The sequence below is a fragment of the Lissotriton helveticus genome, chromosome 1_1, assembly GCF_964261635.1.
Source record: "Lissotriton helveticus chromosome 1_1, aLisHel1.1, whole genome shotgun sequence".
In the NCBI taxonomy this organism is placed as follows: Eukaryota; Metazoa; Chordata; class Amphibia; order Caudata; family Salamandridae; genus Lissotriton; species Lissotriton helveticus.
The window spans coordinates 90911088-90927851 of NC_136057.1; the positions used below are offsets into that span (position 1 = coordinate 90911088).

The following is a 16764-nucleotide window of genomic DNA, read 5'->3' on the forward strand; positions in this document are numbered from 1 at the left end:
TGGTCGATGCGGTGTCTTCGGTGGTGACTGAGGTCCAGGAGGAGATGGTGGGCTGGCTGGCGTTGCTGGAGGGGGGAGTGGTTTCGGAGTAGGGTGTCTGGTCGCTGATGTTGTCGTAGGGGCCCTTGATTTTCTGATGGAAGTAGGACCCAAGCTTGTTGCAGAGGTCCTGGGAGGGGTTGATATCCGTGGTTTTGTTGGGGGGTTTGGTGAATTCCTGGATGATGCTGAAGCGTTCCTTGGATCTGCTGGAGTTGGCAAGGCTCTTGTTCTGGATGAAGGTCCATTTCGTGGATCTGAAGCGTTGGTGGTATTCTGTCGTGGTGTTCTTGTAGGTGATGCAGACCTCCGAGGATTTGTTGTTTCTCCAGTTCTTCTTGAGGCATCTGCAGGTGCATCTAGAATCTTGGAGGTCGGCGGGGAACCAGGTAGCTTTTCTGGTGCTCTGTTTGTCGGGGGTAGGTGGAGGTGCAAGCTCGTCTGCGCAGTTGGAGATCCATCTGTGGAGTTCTTTGGATACAAGGTTGTCGTTGGTCGAGGTGGCGTAGGCATTGCGGCTGAGGATGGAGTTCAGCTGCTCCTCAGTAATTGTGCTCCTGTTTCTTCCTGTAGGTTGGGGTGCAGGTTTGGATGCCGTATTTTGTCAACGTGGAAGTGTACGCAGTGGCGGTCCGTACATGGGGCTTGCATGGTGTGGCTGAAGTGGATGTTGTTATCTGCTATGAAGATGGGGTTGAGGGTGTGTTCTGTCTTGTGGGTGGGGGTGGTGACAAGTTGTTTCAGTCCGAGGTTGTTGAGGTTGTCAAGGAGGGTGGCGGAGTTGGGGTCACTGATGTTGTCGAGGTGGAAGTTGAGGTCTCCGATGAGTATGTAGTCCGTGGAGGCGATGGCGTGGGGTGCTATGAGGTTGGCGAAGGTGGTGGTGAACGCAATTCGAGGTCCAGGAGGACTGTAGCTGAGGGTGCTTCTTACGGTCCTTCTGGGGCTGGTCTGGATCTTGAAATGGAGGGGTTCGGTGGTGGCGGGCTGTCGCACAAACTCAAGGTCGTGAGTCAGAGGGAGCTCTTGTGTACGATGGCAAGTCCTCCTCCTGGGCTGTTGGGGCGGTCCTTCCTCTTGATCTTGTATTCGTCACGGATGGCGGAGGCGATGTCGGGATGGTCCAGGTTTCTGTGAAGAAGATGATGTCTGGTGAGAGGGTGTTGATGAAGTCCAGATCTCTATGACATGGCTGTGCATGGAGCGCATGTTGAGGAGGATGCACCTCAGGACTTCGGTGGTATTGGCGTACAGCGTGGGTGTGGTGGCCATAGGGGTGTGAATGGAGGTGAAGGCCTGGCAGCAGTGATGGCAGAATAACTGCCTGTGGGTGGTGTTTGACGAGGACAGCTGACAGTTGTTCCTGCCGGGGTTGAGTGCAAGGAGGGCTGCTCTGTTGTAGCAGTGGGTGGCCGGATATCAAGGGACTCTGGCGCTGGATAGGGACGGGTCGCGGACGGGTGCATGCATCCTTTGGCATGCAGCGACCCCCATTAAATAGGGAGGGGGGAGGGAAGCACAGCTGGGAGTTGGGAGCGGCGGGAAACCAGCAGGGTGGAGGGGCCATGGGGCAGCAGCAGTGGGAAAAACCAGGCACAGAGGACACAACAGGACAACATGAAAGACAGATGAAGAAAAAGAAAAATCAAGGCAAAGAGGCACAAATCAAAAAAGCACAATAACAAGACACCAAGGCACAGTAATAACAGACACAGACAAGGACATCACAAAAACAGACACAAGCAGAGAATCAGACAGAGGCCTCGAACACCTACTGGCAGAGCTGAAGTGGGGTCAGTGGCGGCGGCACCACAGCGGAGCTGCTGGGGGAAAGAGCAGGTCCCTGGCCAGGAGGTCAGGGGTCTTGCTCGTGCTCTCTCACAGCGGCCGCCATTAAATAGGGAAGGGAAGCGCAGCTGGGAGGTGGGAGCAGGAAAGCAGCGGCAGGAAAAACCTGTGCACAGAGGACACAACAGAACAACTGCCAAGACAGATAAAGAAAAAGAAAAAACAGGCAAAGAGGCACAAATTAAAAAAGCACAATAACAAGACACCAGGGCACAGTAATAACTGACACAGACAAGAACAGCACAAAAACTGACACAAGCAAAGAGGCAGGTAGAGGCCTCGAACACCTACTGGCAGAGATGATGTGTGGGTCAGCTTCGGTGGCACAACACAGAGCTGCTGGGGGAAAGAGCAGGTCCCTGGCCAGGTGGTCAGGGGTCTACGCACCCTCGCAGCGTCTGCCATTAAATAGGAAAGGGGGAGAGAAGCGCAGCTGGGAGGCGGGAGCAGGAAACCAGCAAGGGGGGGAGCCACAGGGGCAGCAGTGGCAGGAACAAGCGTGCACAGAGGACACAACAGAACAACAGAAAAGACAGATAAAGAAAAATAAAATACAGGCAAAGAGGCACCCATCAAAAAAGCACAATAACAAGGCACCAAGTCACAGAGGAGCCGCGAGGTCAGCTCTCCCTGTGACTGTATGTCATTGACAGATGTACATCCTGGATACATATGTTTCTTTCAACCATTTAAAGCCAATTTCCTTATTATATTTTTTTACAGATTTGTATTGCAACAGGTTAACCTATTTTTAAATATATGTACGGGCCATGTCAGATCACTTTTTTCCTAACTGCTGTTGACCTACCTGTGCTTTGACTCCCGCCACATGTGCGGTCTGGGTCTCACACTCCGTATGCCACATCTGAGGCCAGACTCCCGCAAACCTTCAGGTCTATAAATGTTAGGGTGCTATGGTCGGTTTATGATGCCTCATCACCCCCCTCCTGTTCCTGGTTATTAGGGCTAACCAGTCGAGACCTGGCCTGTGGGGTGCTGGGAGTGGATTCTTGTTCTACATTCTTCAGGTTGTCTACTAGAGCTCCCCAAGCCTGCACTCTCTCCTGTCTGCCTATAACTCGTTGTGCATTCCGAAGCAGTATTCTATGTTCGCAGCCCGCCCTCTTCTCCAATTCCCGCATCCAGCTGAACACCCCAGGACCCGCTGGGCCTTCCATTGGCTTATTAGTTTGCGCTTTGCTAATATATATGCTAGGTCCTGGAACTTCGCCGTGACTTTGGTCCTGGCGGAGTGGGGGGAACAGGTTGACCAGCACATGGCTTGGGGTGCATGGTATCTCCTTCTCTGTGATGCACGCTGTTTCCCTAATCACTTCTTGCCAGTACCCTTCCAGCCGTGGGCAGCTCCACATCATGTGGATGTAGTTAGCTCCTATCTCCTGACAGCGGGGGCAGCTCGCATCATCTCGGTGGAAATAGCGATTGATTCTGTCTGGTGTGATGTACGTTCTATGCAGGGTGTAAAAACGAATTAACTGGAATCGTGCGTTACGGGATACCTTACTGGCCCAGAGGAGTGCATTTTCCCAATCCTTATCCTCCATATGAGTCCCAAAGTCCTCCTCCCACTTAGCCCTCAGTCCCTCCAGTGGTCTCGTGGAATGGCTCAATAAAGGCACGATACCGCCATTATGACGCCTCCGGCTAGGCTTATGTATTCACATGTGGAGTGAATGTAAGTATTTCCCCGTCGCCATATAGGTCCCCTATTTTAGTGACTCCTGATTGCATCCACTCCTCTAACCCCCTCCACTGGCCCCCATGTGGGAGCACCTCTAGTAATGCCACTGACATCTCTGGGGAGTAAGGACGTTTGTTTTTTGTCCTATGGAGACATCTGGCCCAGCAGCTCCTTATCACTCTGTGTTCTGAGGAGCTTATCTTTCGCTGCGTAATCGTGCCCATTAATGTTCTCATGACATCCGCCCTATTCGGGGTGAATGGGGGCCTCCTCTGTTCAGGATCTAGACTGCCTGCCACCCATTCGTGAAGCGTTGGAGTTGTCCTGCCAGGTAATAGTTTTCTATATCCGGCAACGCTAACCCTCCCTCCCCCTGCGCCCTCCTCAGCGTGGTCCAGGCCACTCTGTTTCTGCCGGGCCCCCAGATGAAGGCTGTAATAAGAGAGTCGATGGGGGCAAACCATGCACTGTGAATCCACACTGGTAGGGTGGTGAAGAAATATAGCAGTCGGGGCAGAGCTATCATTCTAAGTAAGGAAATTCGCCTGCCACCGACAGGGGTAACGTTCCCGAGAAAGTCATACAACTTTTCAGTGATCGTAGGGCCCCCCTCATTCCCCTCCTGAACATCAGTGAGGTCGTGATATACTTTCACACCTAGGTACCTAAAACAGCGCGGCTCCCACTGCAGGTCCCCAGTCCCATAGGGGGTGGAGTATACCTTGTCACCGGAAAGAGTCACGACTTCTGCCAGTTAACGCATAGTCCAGAAAGGCTTCTGAACTGTAACGGTGTCTTTTAGAAATAGCAGGAGATCGTCTGCATATAATGCAATGTGGTGTGCCTGATCAGCTAGCCGAATACCCTCATAGGGCGTCCCAGAGTGTGCTATGCACGCAAGTGGCTCTTCACTAGAGCAAATAAAAGGGGGGAGAGGGGGCACCCCTGTCTCGTGCCCCTCTCCACCTGGTATTGTGTTGAAATGGTGCGGCCCATGCGGACCCTCGCTACTGGGTCCTTATACAGTATTTTAACCCACTAGGCAAACCCCTGTCCAAGCCCCATTCGTGAGAGCACAGCATAAATAAATTCCTATTTGAGACTATCGAATACTTTCTCAATATCAATAGCAAAGATCGCTCCTTCCGGGGCCTCCACTGTACCCTGTTGTAGGACTGCAAAAAGATGCCAGATGTTGAGGGTTGTATTTCTGCTAGGAATGAATCCTGCTTGGTCGGGATGGACAAAGGAGGTCATATCTGGTAACAGTCTGGTGGCCAATATCTTACTTAGGATTTTAAAATCTAAATTTAGCATCGACAGCGGTCAGTATGCTTTGCACTCTGTTGGGATCTTGTCGTGCTTGAGCAGGGGGATCATTACCGCCTCCCGTGTTGTCTGTGGTAGACTACCTCCTTCCCATGTAGTTCCACTAATCTAGGCGCTAGTTCTGCAAGGTATGTGGCATAGAATTCCTGGGGTAGTCCGTCGATGCCTGGGATTTTCCCCCGTGCCATGGCCTTGACCACCCTCCTGATTTCCTGTTCTGTTATTGCCTCTCCCGCCTCAAGGGTGTGAAGTGGGAGGGGTGACAGATAGTCTGCAATCCTATCTATTTCGTGGCTGCGAGAACTTTTGTATAAGTGGGAGTAGTAGTCGTGGAAGAGGTTACATATAGTGTTAACCACTGACTTTTACTCTACATTGGGGGACTTCCCATTAATCCGAGACATAACTTCTATGAACTAGCATGATAAATATATGTCAAACTAGACTACATGTAGTCCTGTGGCAGAGGGCGGAGGGCTTCGCGCTGAGCGCTAGAACCACACTTTGGCTTTTAAACCTGCTACCTGCTGTGCTCTGCTGATTGCTAGCAGTCTGTTTGTGTATTCCTTCACCGTCCCGCTGATCAAGAGCGGCGAACGGCAATCTTTATTTTTAAACTCACGATCCCTACCCCGCCCTCCCGACTCCTCCCCCACCGCGTCACTGCCTACATAGGCTCCGCCCACTCTCCTCGCGCATTGTCTAAGCCCTGTGTCAGAGGGCGGAGGGCTTCACGCTGAGCGCTAGAACCACACTTTGGCTTTTAAACCTGCTACCTGCTGTGCTCTGCTGATTGCTAGCAGTCTGTTTGTGTATTCCTTCACCGTCCCGCTGATCAAGAGCGGCGAACGGCAATCTTTATTTTTAAACTCACGATCCCTACCCCGCCCTCCCGACTCCTCCCCCACCGCGTCACTGCCTACATAGGCTCCGCCCACTCTCCTCGCGCGTTGTCTAAGCCCTGTGGCGGAGGGCTTCGCGCTGAGCGCTAGAACCACACTTTGGCTTTTAAACCTGCTACCTGCTGTGCTCTGCTGATTGCTAGCAGTCTGTTTGTGTATTCCTTCACCGTCCCGCTGATCAAGAGCGGCGAACGGCAATCTTTATTTTTAAACTCACGATCCCTACCCCGCCCTCCCGACTCCTCCCCCACCGCGTCACTGCCTACATAGGCTCCGCCCACCCTCCTCGCGCGTTGTCTAAGCCCTGTGGCAGAGGGCGGAGGGCTTCGCGCTGAGCGCTAGAACCACACTTTGGCTTTTAAACCTGCTATCTGCTGTGCTCTGCTGATTGCTAGCAGTCTGTTTGTGTATTCCTTCACCGTCCCGCTGATCAAGAGCGGCGAACGGCAATCTTTATTTTTAAACTCACGATCCCTACCCCGCCCTCCCGACTCCTCCCCCACCGCGTCACTGCCTACATAGGCTCCGCCCACTCTCCTCGCGCGTTGTCTAAGCCCTGTGGCAGAGGGCGGAGGGCTTCGCGCTGAGCGCTAGAACCACACTTTGGCTTTTAAACCTGCTACCTGCTGTGCTCTGCTGATTGCTAGCAGTCTGTTTGTGTATTCCTTCACCGTCCCGCTGATCAAGAGCGGCGAACGGCAATCTTTATTTTTAAACTCACGATCCCTACCCCGCCCTCCTGACTCCTCCCCCACCGCGTCACTGCCTACATAGACGTTCCTCATGCGTCAGCGCAGCGGACGAGCGCAGCGGGCGCGACGTAGGCGCGCCGGAGTTGCGCCAGAGTTAAGCCCGTCTGCGCCCGTCCGCGGCAGACCGGGGCTAGGGGCCATCACCCCTGGCTCTCGCACCCAATATTCACCCGGTGACTTGACCCTATTGCAAGGCCATTGGCCCCTCGATCCTCATACCATTCATCGGATCGCACTGCTGGGCTGTAATTCTCCCTGTTATGCCTGCCCATCTGGTTGCCCTCCTCCTCACGCGTCACCGTCGGCCCCTGTCTTATTTACCACCAGTGATTCGTATTCTCCCCCTTTATCTATTGCGTTACTCAATACTAGGTCTGCCATTAAACATCACCATGAACTTTTTACTCTTCTAGACACTGACAAACCCGACCTTCTATTGCTGACGGAAACGTGGTTTACTGAAGCCTCCCTCCCTTCCCTTCTGGCTGCCCTCCCCTCGACTTACTATGCCATCCGTGCAGACCGCCCTGGCGGGAAAGCGGGTGGAGGCGTTGCTCTCATTGCCCGCTCTGATCTCCAGTTTCAAGTCCTCCCTTCACCCCCCTTGGCCGGAACCGACTACCTGGTGGCCCGCTCTACCTCCCTCTCCCCCCACTTAGCCATTGTGCTCGTCTACCGCCCTCCCCAACCAACTCCATCCTTTCTCCCGGCCTTTCAAGACCTTCTTGGCACCCTGGCGGTCAACTATGCCTCGGTTTTAGTCCTCGGGGACTTCAATTATTGGCCTTCGGACCACAAGGAGTGTGTTTCATCCAAGGAATTCTCAGAAACTCTCCTTTCTCTTAATTTTATTTCTTTTGTTCACACCCCTACTCATATTCACGGACACACTCTTGACCAGGTCTAGTCTCTCAACTGTACCCTCTCTACACTGTCCGTTGTCCCTTGCACTTGGTCCGATCACTTTCTAATTTCGTTCTCCCTTAGCCTTTCTTTGACCAAGACCCCTATCCACATCAAAAATTCATGGGCTTGTAACTGGGGTAAGGTCAACCTGTCTGACCTCTCGACCGCACTCCGGGCCTCCTCTCCCCTTCTATCGGGACTGGATTCCGCAGCCCAAGCCAAAGCCATTGATTCATGGCTTATGGAAGGAAGCGACTGCTTGGCTCCTCTCCGGCGTACCTCGATTAGGCGCCCCAAAGACGCCAATCGGTGGTTCAACAACGAGCTGAAGGAATTGAAGCTTACGGTTCGAAGGGCTGAACGCAAATGGAGACTGGATTACTCCCTTAATTCCAGGACCTGCTACGTTCACCTCCTGGGGACCTATAAGCAAAAAATTACTGAGGCCAAGAAAGCATATTTCTCGGCCAAAATTTTAGCGGCCGAGAATCAATCAAAGGAGATCTTTGCCATTACCCATGATTTGGCGTTCTCTGACCGGACCACACTTAAACCCCCCCCTTCCCAGAAACTCTGCGATTCGCTGAATCTTTATTTTGTCGAAAAAATCACGACAATCAAATCTAACATCCCCCCTCCTTCCCCTTCTTTTGTTGACCCCCTCCCTCACCCTGTCCCAGCTTCTCTTAATTCCTTCCCTCTTCTTTCTGAAGAACTTTTCTTGTCTCTCCTCTCTAAAATTAAGTCCGGTTCCCCGTCTGACATATGCCCGGCTCATATCTTACGGCAGATCTATACTGTCTGCTTTTTGCCCCCTCTGGGTTTCCTTAACGACTCACTGGCCCGAGGGGTTGTCACTTCTACTTTAAAAGCCGCCTCCATCGTCCCCATCTTGAAGAAGCCGGGAGCCGACCCCTCTGTGATGGCTAATTATCGCCCCATCTCCCTTCTCCCTTTTCTGGCGAAGGTGCTGGAGCGGCATGTTACATCTGCACTCAGCTCCTTTGCCGAGGAGAATGGGAGGTTGGCCTCATGTCAGGCTGGGTTTCGGCCAAAGCACTCGACAGAGTCAGTGGTGGTGTCAGTTTTAGACACCCTCAGAGAGGGTATGGACGCAGGTAGACCACAGGCGCTGGTCCTCCTTGACTTGTCCGCCGCTTTTGACACGGTGGATCATTCCATCTTGCTTTCCCGTGTCAAGGCGGCGGGCATAGGAGGATCAGCCCTCATTTGGCTCTCGTCCTTTCTGAGGGACCGGACCCAGGCGGTTCATCTTGGGGAGTTTTCAGCTACCCCCTGTCAGGTCCAGTGCGGTGTTCCCCAGGGCTCTTCTCTCTCTCCTTTACTGTTTAATTTCTATATCGCTCCGCTCATCTTTGCTCTACAGCAACTGGAGGTCACGGTATATAACTATGCCGATGACCTCCAGCTCATCTTTAATCTTTCTTCTACTCCTGACTCTATTTCTAATTTCCAATCTATTCTATCTTTCACCAGGGACTGGATGAACTTCAACCACCTGAAACTCAATCCCGATAAAACGGAACTTGTGGTGACGGGTGGTTGCTCCAGTCCCTGGAATTCTCTCTTTTGGCCCCCCTCCTTTGGCTCTCCTCCTACCCCTGTTCCCTCTGTTAAGACTCTTGGTATTAAGCTAAATAATCAACTTACTATGCACTCCCAGATTGGTTCGGTGGTTTCCTCTTGCTTTCTTACTCTCCGTACTATCCGTTCTATCTCCCATTTCTTTTCTTTCCCTGCACTCAAGCTAATTATGTCCGCACTGGTCCTGTCCCGCCTGGACTACGGGAACATTCTGTATAATGGCATCCCTCAGTACAGCCTCCGTAAGCTGCAATTAGTGCAGAACCAGGCTGCTCGCCTTGCTTTCGGTCTTCCTAAATTCCATCACACTTCCCCCCTCCTGAAAACTCTTCACTGGCTCCCTGTGCGGGAACGCGCCCTGTTTAAACTAGGCTGCATGGCGTTTCAGGCCAGGACTGGCCTGGCCCCCCTATTCATATCCTCAGCCATCAAGGCTTACGTCCCTGGCAGAGACCTCCGCTCCTCGGTACAACTCCTCTTAGCTGTACCTCGTTACCGGAAAAAAAAACAGGGTGGCTCTAAATTTTCCACTCTCGCCCCCATGTTCTGGAACTCTCTCCCCTTTCATCTCAGGTCCCTCACCGAGTACTCCAGTTTTCGTAAAACTTTGAAGACCTTTTTATTTTCTCAGGCTCTTCTTTAGCAAATTGCCTGTCTTCCAGTTGTCGCCTTAGTCACTGTTCTAGCTCAGTTAGCTGCCTGCTACTTAGCGCCAAGAAACCGCCCAGGTGTATGTTGCGCTTTATAAATATTTTAAACTTAAACTTAATGTATATTTTTCACATTCACTGTCAGACCTTGAAAGGCAGATATCATGGAGCTGGTAGCAGACTTGTGTCGCCTTCTGTGGTGGCAAAGTTATTGTTTGGATGAATTGAAACATTCATGAGTTCTCCGAAAGATAATGACATGCTGCATATCGGCCAAACACAGACAGGATAGGGTTTTGGGAATTTACAACAGTTGTGTGTCTAGTTATCTATTTAGGAAAATAATATTGTCTGTGATGACCATATAATCATGTAAACAATGTTTAGGTAATATATGTATTTTTATTTTTGTGCTTGAAGATTGTTCTAATGACATAAGCATTTTGAGACCAGATGTTCAAGCTTCCTAGTGTTTGAGACAAGTAGCTACACAGAGAATTTGGTCGCTCAGGAAAGGCCGGATAAACCACTGGTGTTAAAAATGTTTTGTACAGCTGGAAATTGAGAACAGAATTCCAAGAGAACACTGCCTAGCCAACGCATCAAAAGGATTGCTGTCTGAAATGCAAAAGCATGGTCAATTAGACTTGATAGACCTATCAGAGAGAGATAGGGATTCTCAGGCCAGGCATTTAACAAAATAAAGACTACGTTACCACATCATAACATCTGATATGTCAGTAAACGAGGTATGCTTATCCTTATTCCATTTTAAACAGTCGAATTAATGGATTCTCCCACACAGGTTTCCCATTAATAAAGTGTGGTGTATACAATGGTCGATCTGCCTGTGTTCACCATTCTGTAAGACTTAGATGAAGACGATCAATAGCTTAAGATATTTGCCAAAACAGACAGAGCCACAGCATTTAATTGAGCACGCCAATTTGGCTTATTGCGAATGGGCATTGTGATCTGTAACATTTTGATAACAACACATTATTAGTGAATCCTCATAGCCTTGTTTCTGCAGCTTCTGCGTCCCATTAATGATCGTGAGAAACAGTTAGGATCCCACGTAGAAAGTGGTCACTACGGCGCTACAGTCAGCAGCAAATCAATAGGATCCCAGGTAGAAGGTGGACACAATGATGCTGCAGTCAGCAGCAAGTGTATGGAGAGACAATGCTTTACTTAAGTCCTTTTGCAGCCAAAGAGAGCACAGCCTCAGATGGAGGAACACTGCTTTTATACAACATTTGATGCAACAGCACAGCCTTGGAGAAAGACACACCGGTTTTACACAACACCAGACACAATGTTGCAAACTTCCAACCAAGGTCTGTAAGGAAGAATCTCCACTTTTAACAGTTTTACAAATTTGGAGAAACTGTTCAAATAAGGCTCTTTAATAAAACAACAGGAATCCTTGAAGGATAAATTGGTGGAAGAGGTTACCCCAGAAGGACTAAAGCAGGTGAAGAAGAGGCCAAGAATCATAGAGACAACCTCCAGCACTCTTATGCATGAGTAAGAGAAGAAAGCATGGCCGTGGTTCTCATGTATAATCCATTAGCAAATTGTATTACAAGAATTATAAAAATAAATTGGAGAATTTTGGAGGTTGGTGAGAAGAAGCTATGAATGTTCCCCTCTGTTTGAACAGAGGTGACAACCTCAGGAACCCTCACAACAATGACCGAAAAACCTGGGGCTGTTGGTGTAAGTACATCAGACCGTCCACCCTACTTATGGTAGGGCATTCTGACCTACTTGTTTCTCTTCAGGAACACAATGAAAAGACTGCCAGTCTCAAACGGAAAAAATCTAGGAATAATGACCTAGACTCCCTTGTTGAAAGCTCTCAGTGTTTCAAGTACATTATTTATTGGTTTTACAAAAAGCAAACGCTCACTTTAGGAGCAATACCAAAAAGTCTGTTGGGCAACCTTGTGAAAAATGGCAGCAACTCAGCAAACTTTAGGTGGTTTTAGAGGAGCTCCTGTTGCTCCTCTGAAGACACAGGGATGGCCAGGTTGGTGGAGATTGCTAAATATGGTGGATGGTAGTCCAACGGGGGAGTGGAAGTTGTTACGCCTGTTACTCTGGCAGACTTTGGACCCCTGTCACACTATAAATGAGAGGAACAGTCTTCAAATGTAACTCAAAATAGAAAAATTACTAAAGAAAGATGGGCTGGATTCAGGGCACTCTATCAAAAATGGCTTTATACCAGCCAAACCAACGGCCCACCCACCAGCCCTGTTAAAAGTTGGACAGATTGTCAGCCTTTCATCGGAAATCCCATTGGGTCTGTCGATGGAAAACTTCTTCCGAAGAAGAAAGGGCTCTTGAAGAAAACCCATCAGACATTATTAGACAAAGCAGCGCTATATAAGAACCTTACAAAAAAAGACAATTTTGTATTTGACAAATTCATGTTTAAATCCCTGTTGTATTTTATGGATTAATAACAAGAGGACTGCCAAGATACAGACATATTTTAGCTTTCCTAAATAAATCAGGTATTGATTGGGTAAAAACGACTGAATAAGTTCCCAAAACAGGAGTGAATCCCAGATCTCAGTATTACTGGTAGCACTTCTCTCTTCATTAACAAAGAAGGAGAGGTAGAACCACCTCAAGCAAAGAACCGCTTCTCACTCTAAGAGAAGGCACCCTGGGGAGAATAGTCCCCTCTGATACAACCTGCGCCAGACTCCCAGCTGAAACAGTTATGCTGTCGAGATTTTACCCCTCTGTTGCCAAATAAACTAGGCTTCTCGCTGACATCACAAATTATCTTTATAGTTTAGGGAATAAATCACATTTAAGATCGCCTTAAATGCACTCAGCAGTCAAATACCTTAAATTTAAAAAAATTTGTTGTTTTATTACGTATCTAAAAACAAATCATTGTGTACATTTCATAGCATCATGATTGTTCTTGCTGTATAATAATTTAGTTCATGTTAACTTTGAAGTAAATTGAATTTGATCCTGGTACACACCTCAGTGGTGTGGTTTTTAAAGGCTCTTGGATGTCCATACATGGGTGGTGTTTGGTTATGTATCATTCATACAGATCTATAAAGCATTGGGTTTCAAATGTATTATGCCACTAATGGAAGTATAAACCCCTTGTTCCTAAATATAGAATCTCCAGTTTAGAACTTGTTGCTGTTAACGTGAAAGTAAAGTGAGTTTGACCCTGGAGCAAACCTCTGTAGTGTGTTATGTATAAGGATGGATGTGCTGAAGAGCAGTCTCGTTGCTGTTCCTCACTGGCTGGGTGGTGATGGTTTTTCCCCTGTGTGTGTTCGCTGGTGGCTCCGGAGGGTTGATAACCGACAGAAGCTCTTCACACATTCAGTGCAATGGTACGGTTTTTCCCCTGTGTGTGTTCGCTGATGTCTCTGTAGGTTTGATAACTGACTAAAGCTCTTCATACATTCACTGCACTGGAATGGTTTTTCCCCAGTGTGTGTTCGAATATGTTTTTGTAGCTGTGATGACCCACTAAAGCTCTTTGCACATTCACTGCACTTGAATGGTTTTTCCCCTGTGTGTGTTTACTGATGACTCCTGAGATTTGAGGATTGACTAAAACTACTTCCACATTCATTGCAATGGTATGGTTTTTCCAAAGTGTGTGTTCGCTGATGTCTTTGGAGATGTGATAACTGACTGAAGCTCTTTACACATTCACTGCACTTGAATGGTTTTTCCCCTGTGTGTGTTCGCTGATGACTCCTGAGAGTTGAGGAATTACTAAAACTACTTCCACATTCACTGCACTGGAATGGTTTTTCCCCTGTGTGTGTTCGCTGATGACTCCTGAGTTTTGAGGAATCACTAAAACTACTTCCACATTCACTGCACTGGAATGGTTTTTCCCCAGTGTGTGTTCGATTATGTTTTTGTAGGTCTGATGACCGACCGAAGCTCTTCACACATTCATTGCACTGGAATGGCTTTTCCCTTGTGTGTGTTCGCTGATGACCCCTGAGAGTTGAGGATTGACTAAAACTACTTCCACATTCATTGCAATGGTATGGTTTTTCCCCAGTGTGTGTTCGCTGATGTGATTGGAGATGTGATAACTGACTGAAGCTCTTTCCACATTCACTGCACTGGAATGGGTTTTCCCCTGTGTGTGTTCGCTGATGACTCCTGAGATTTGAGGAATCACTAAAACGACTTCCACATTCATTGCACTTGAATGGTTTTTCCCCTGTGTGTGTTCGATTATGTTTATGTACTTGGAGGTCTAATAACGGACTGAATTTCTTCACACATTCAGTGCAATGGTACGGTTTTCCCCCAGTGTGTGTTCGCTGATGTCTTTGGAGTTGTGATAACTGACTGAAGTTCTTCGCACCTTCATTGCAATGGTATGATTTTTCCCCTGTGTGTGTTCGCTGATTATCTTTTAGGAGTGTTAACTGACTAAAGTTCTTCATACATTCATTGCAATTGCACGTTGCTTCTCCTGTGTGTGTTTCCTTATGGTTCTTTAGTAGCGATGACAAACTAAAGCTCTTGCTGCATGGGTATGATTTTTCTTTCTTGGTTAGTGTCTGTGGGTTGGGTTTATAATTGTCTGCATCCCATGACTGCGTTTCCTGAGGAGCTAACATGGTTGATAAAGCACTTGTGTTATTCTCACATTCCCGGTGTGTGTGTGGTATTTTGGGATGGTTGATTTCAGATTTCACAATGAAATACAAGATTCGCCAGCTACATATATTATTATTTTGGCAAGTAAAGCTTCTTTGTAGGTGGGTATGTCTTTAGATTGCATAATAGTTTTGTGTGTTACGGGTAAAGATTAGTCTTCCTTCTGGTCGATGCAAATTAGCACAGTCTGTTGTAGATCAAAGACCCTGTCTTTCTATTACCCTTCAGTTGTCTGGCTCCACTACCTTGTGTTTTTCTCGTGCTCATGTGGTTTGGCCAGAAAGAGTTTATAATACACTTAGCACGCTGAGTGGTGGTCTGCCATCATTACAGGAAGCAGAGCATTGCTGTATCCACCTCAAACACATGATCAACGCTGGTGGTGGAGGCCAGTTTCTACAGGAGGTGGTTTGTCAGTGTTGTTGCCTTAATTTTCTAGAGGTCATTTCTTAGTCCTGTTGCGTTCATCCACTGATATGCTCTTGACTGCTTCTTCCAGGATCTATCAGTTTATGTTCAGGGTCCTCAGTCTCTGACTGTGCAGATCTTTTCCTGAATATTGGAGCTCATTTTTTCTGACCACTTTTTTCAGAATTGCACGATTACTGTCATTCTTCGCGATCCTTTGTGCATTCAAGGCAGGTTTCCTATTGGATGTAAAGAGATTTAAAATCACTACATGGAAATGTAAGAGAATGTGAATACACAATATTTAACTAGTTGTAAAAGATATCTCTTCTTTACCATTTATGAAAGTTACCAAGAGATATTTCACCATACACAGATATTTAACTAAATCTTTCATTGAACATGTCACTCTTACTTACTTCAGAAAAGGAGATGATTTTCCAGTGTTCACAAAGTAACTTAGTACAGAAAGAGTACACATGGAGTGCCCACTCGCTAGAGGTACAGCTTTAGGAAGATGCAACATGGGCAACATTTTATTTAAACAAGAAGGGATTGTGGAAAAAGAGATGGATCAGGATGTGCTGCTGTCACTTCAGTTTCAGGAAGTGTATAACAACAGTAACCCTTTCAAGAACCCTATCACAAACAAAACTCTTCAGGAAGTATATAATAAAGGTAACGCTCCAGGAAGTATATAAGAAATGAAGCTCCATTCACTCTCTTCTTGACAATACTTTTCTGATCACACTCGAGCAGCTGAAGTTCCAACTCCTGTCTTTACTTTTCTGTTTGTTAAGTTATCTTTGCCACTTTCCTGGGGTTGGTTCAAGCATTTGTGGGAAGATTACAGCATTGATTATAGAGATTCCATCACAACCTGTAATATACCTGAGATATCTCTGCTGTCAATACATATCTGCTTTTTGTCTTTTTCTACCTTGCCAGGGCATCTGACTTAATGTTTTCCGTTTGGTGCCAGCATGCTACTCTGTGGGTGGATGGAGCGTTGGCAGAGTGGGACAAGATGTCTGTTGCTTGAGGGTGCGTGCAGCATTTACACCTTTGGGCATTTCTTGAAATCAGCTTCACCTTACTCCCTGTTCATCGCCTTCCATACTCCCTTATGTCTGTGTACTCGCTCCACAGGGTTCACTCACAACTAAAGCAGAGGAGTGACTTGATGTACACAGCAGACATCAGGTAATGATCTGATAGACAAACGGCCATGCTTGGCAGTACCAGGATCACAAGCGTCATTAAAGAGGCTCGCCCGGGACATACAAACGGAGGAAGTGCGCAGGTAGCTACTAATGAGGTACAAACAGAGGAGGCGAACATGTAGGTACATGCTCCTTTTTCGGTCTGTTTCAGACCTTTACTGGGCTGGGTATTGGTGTGCACTATATCTTATTCCTGCGGCTGATAGAGGCACTTGCTGCAGGGGTGTTACCACTTTGACCCTTTACAAGAGAAGAGCAGAGCCTTAGATCGCACAACAGCTGGAGACTGCCTGCCTTGAGGGGAAGGCGAGGGTCCGGGTGTGAGACAATATCAGCAAGGGACATAAATGGATCCTATGAAACACAGCCGCAGAGAGGCAAAATCGTCAGCCTAGATGGAGAAATTGGTCAATAGTTTTCTGGAGCTGTGGCATTTAATTATGGATCACCTTGGCCAGTTTCCATATTGATACTTCTTCTGTGCTCAGCGTGAGTTTGGCTAATGCTAGAAATATGGGTGTGACGCTCTCCTGAAATTTCAAAATATTATCAGGTTTAAATGGGTGATCTGGAGATCGAGATTTCACTTCACGCATTAAGGTGGAAATAGAATCTGCGTCATGTAGAGCCAATTGGTCCAAGGAAGCCCATTGCGAGTGGTAGGCCCCTGTGTCAAGAGAGAAAGGTTTGACTGTTTCCTCACCCCTGTTAAAGTAAAGA

General features: G+C 47.9%; 1 protein-coding gene across 1 annotated transcript in view; it reads right to left on the reverse strand.

Annotated features, from left to right (window-relative positions):
• Positions 1-12605: 12605 nt before the first annotated feature.
• Positions 12606-16764, reverse strand: part of LOC144755408 (uncharacterized) — a 74517-nt gene continuing 70358 nt past the window's right edge. Inside the window, exon 2 of the mRNA XM_078644319.1 lies at positions 12606-15060. Coding sequence (XP_078500445.1) covers positions 13306-14373 — 1068 coding nt within the window. The 5' untranslated portion in view covers positions 14374-15060 and the 3' untranslated portion in view covers positions 12606-13305. The remainder of the gene's footprint in view (positions 15061-16764) is intronic.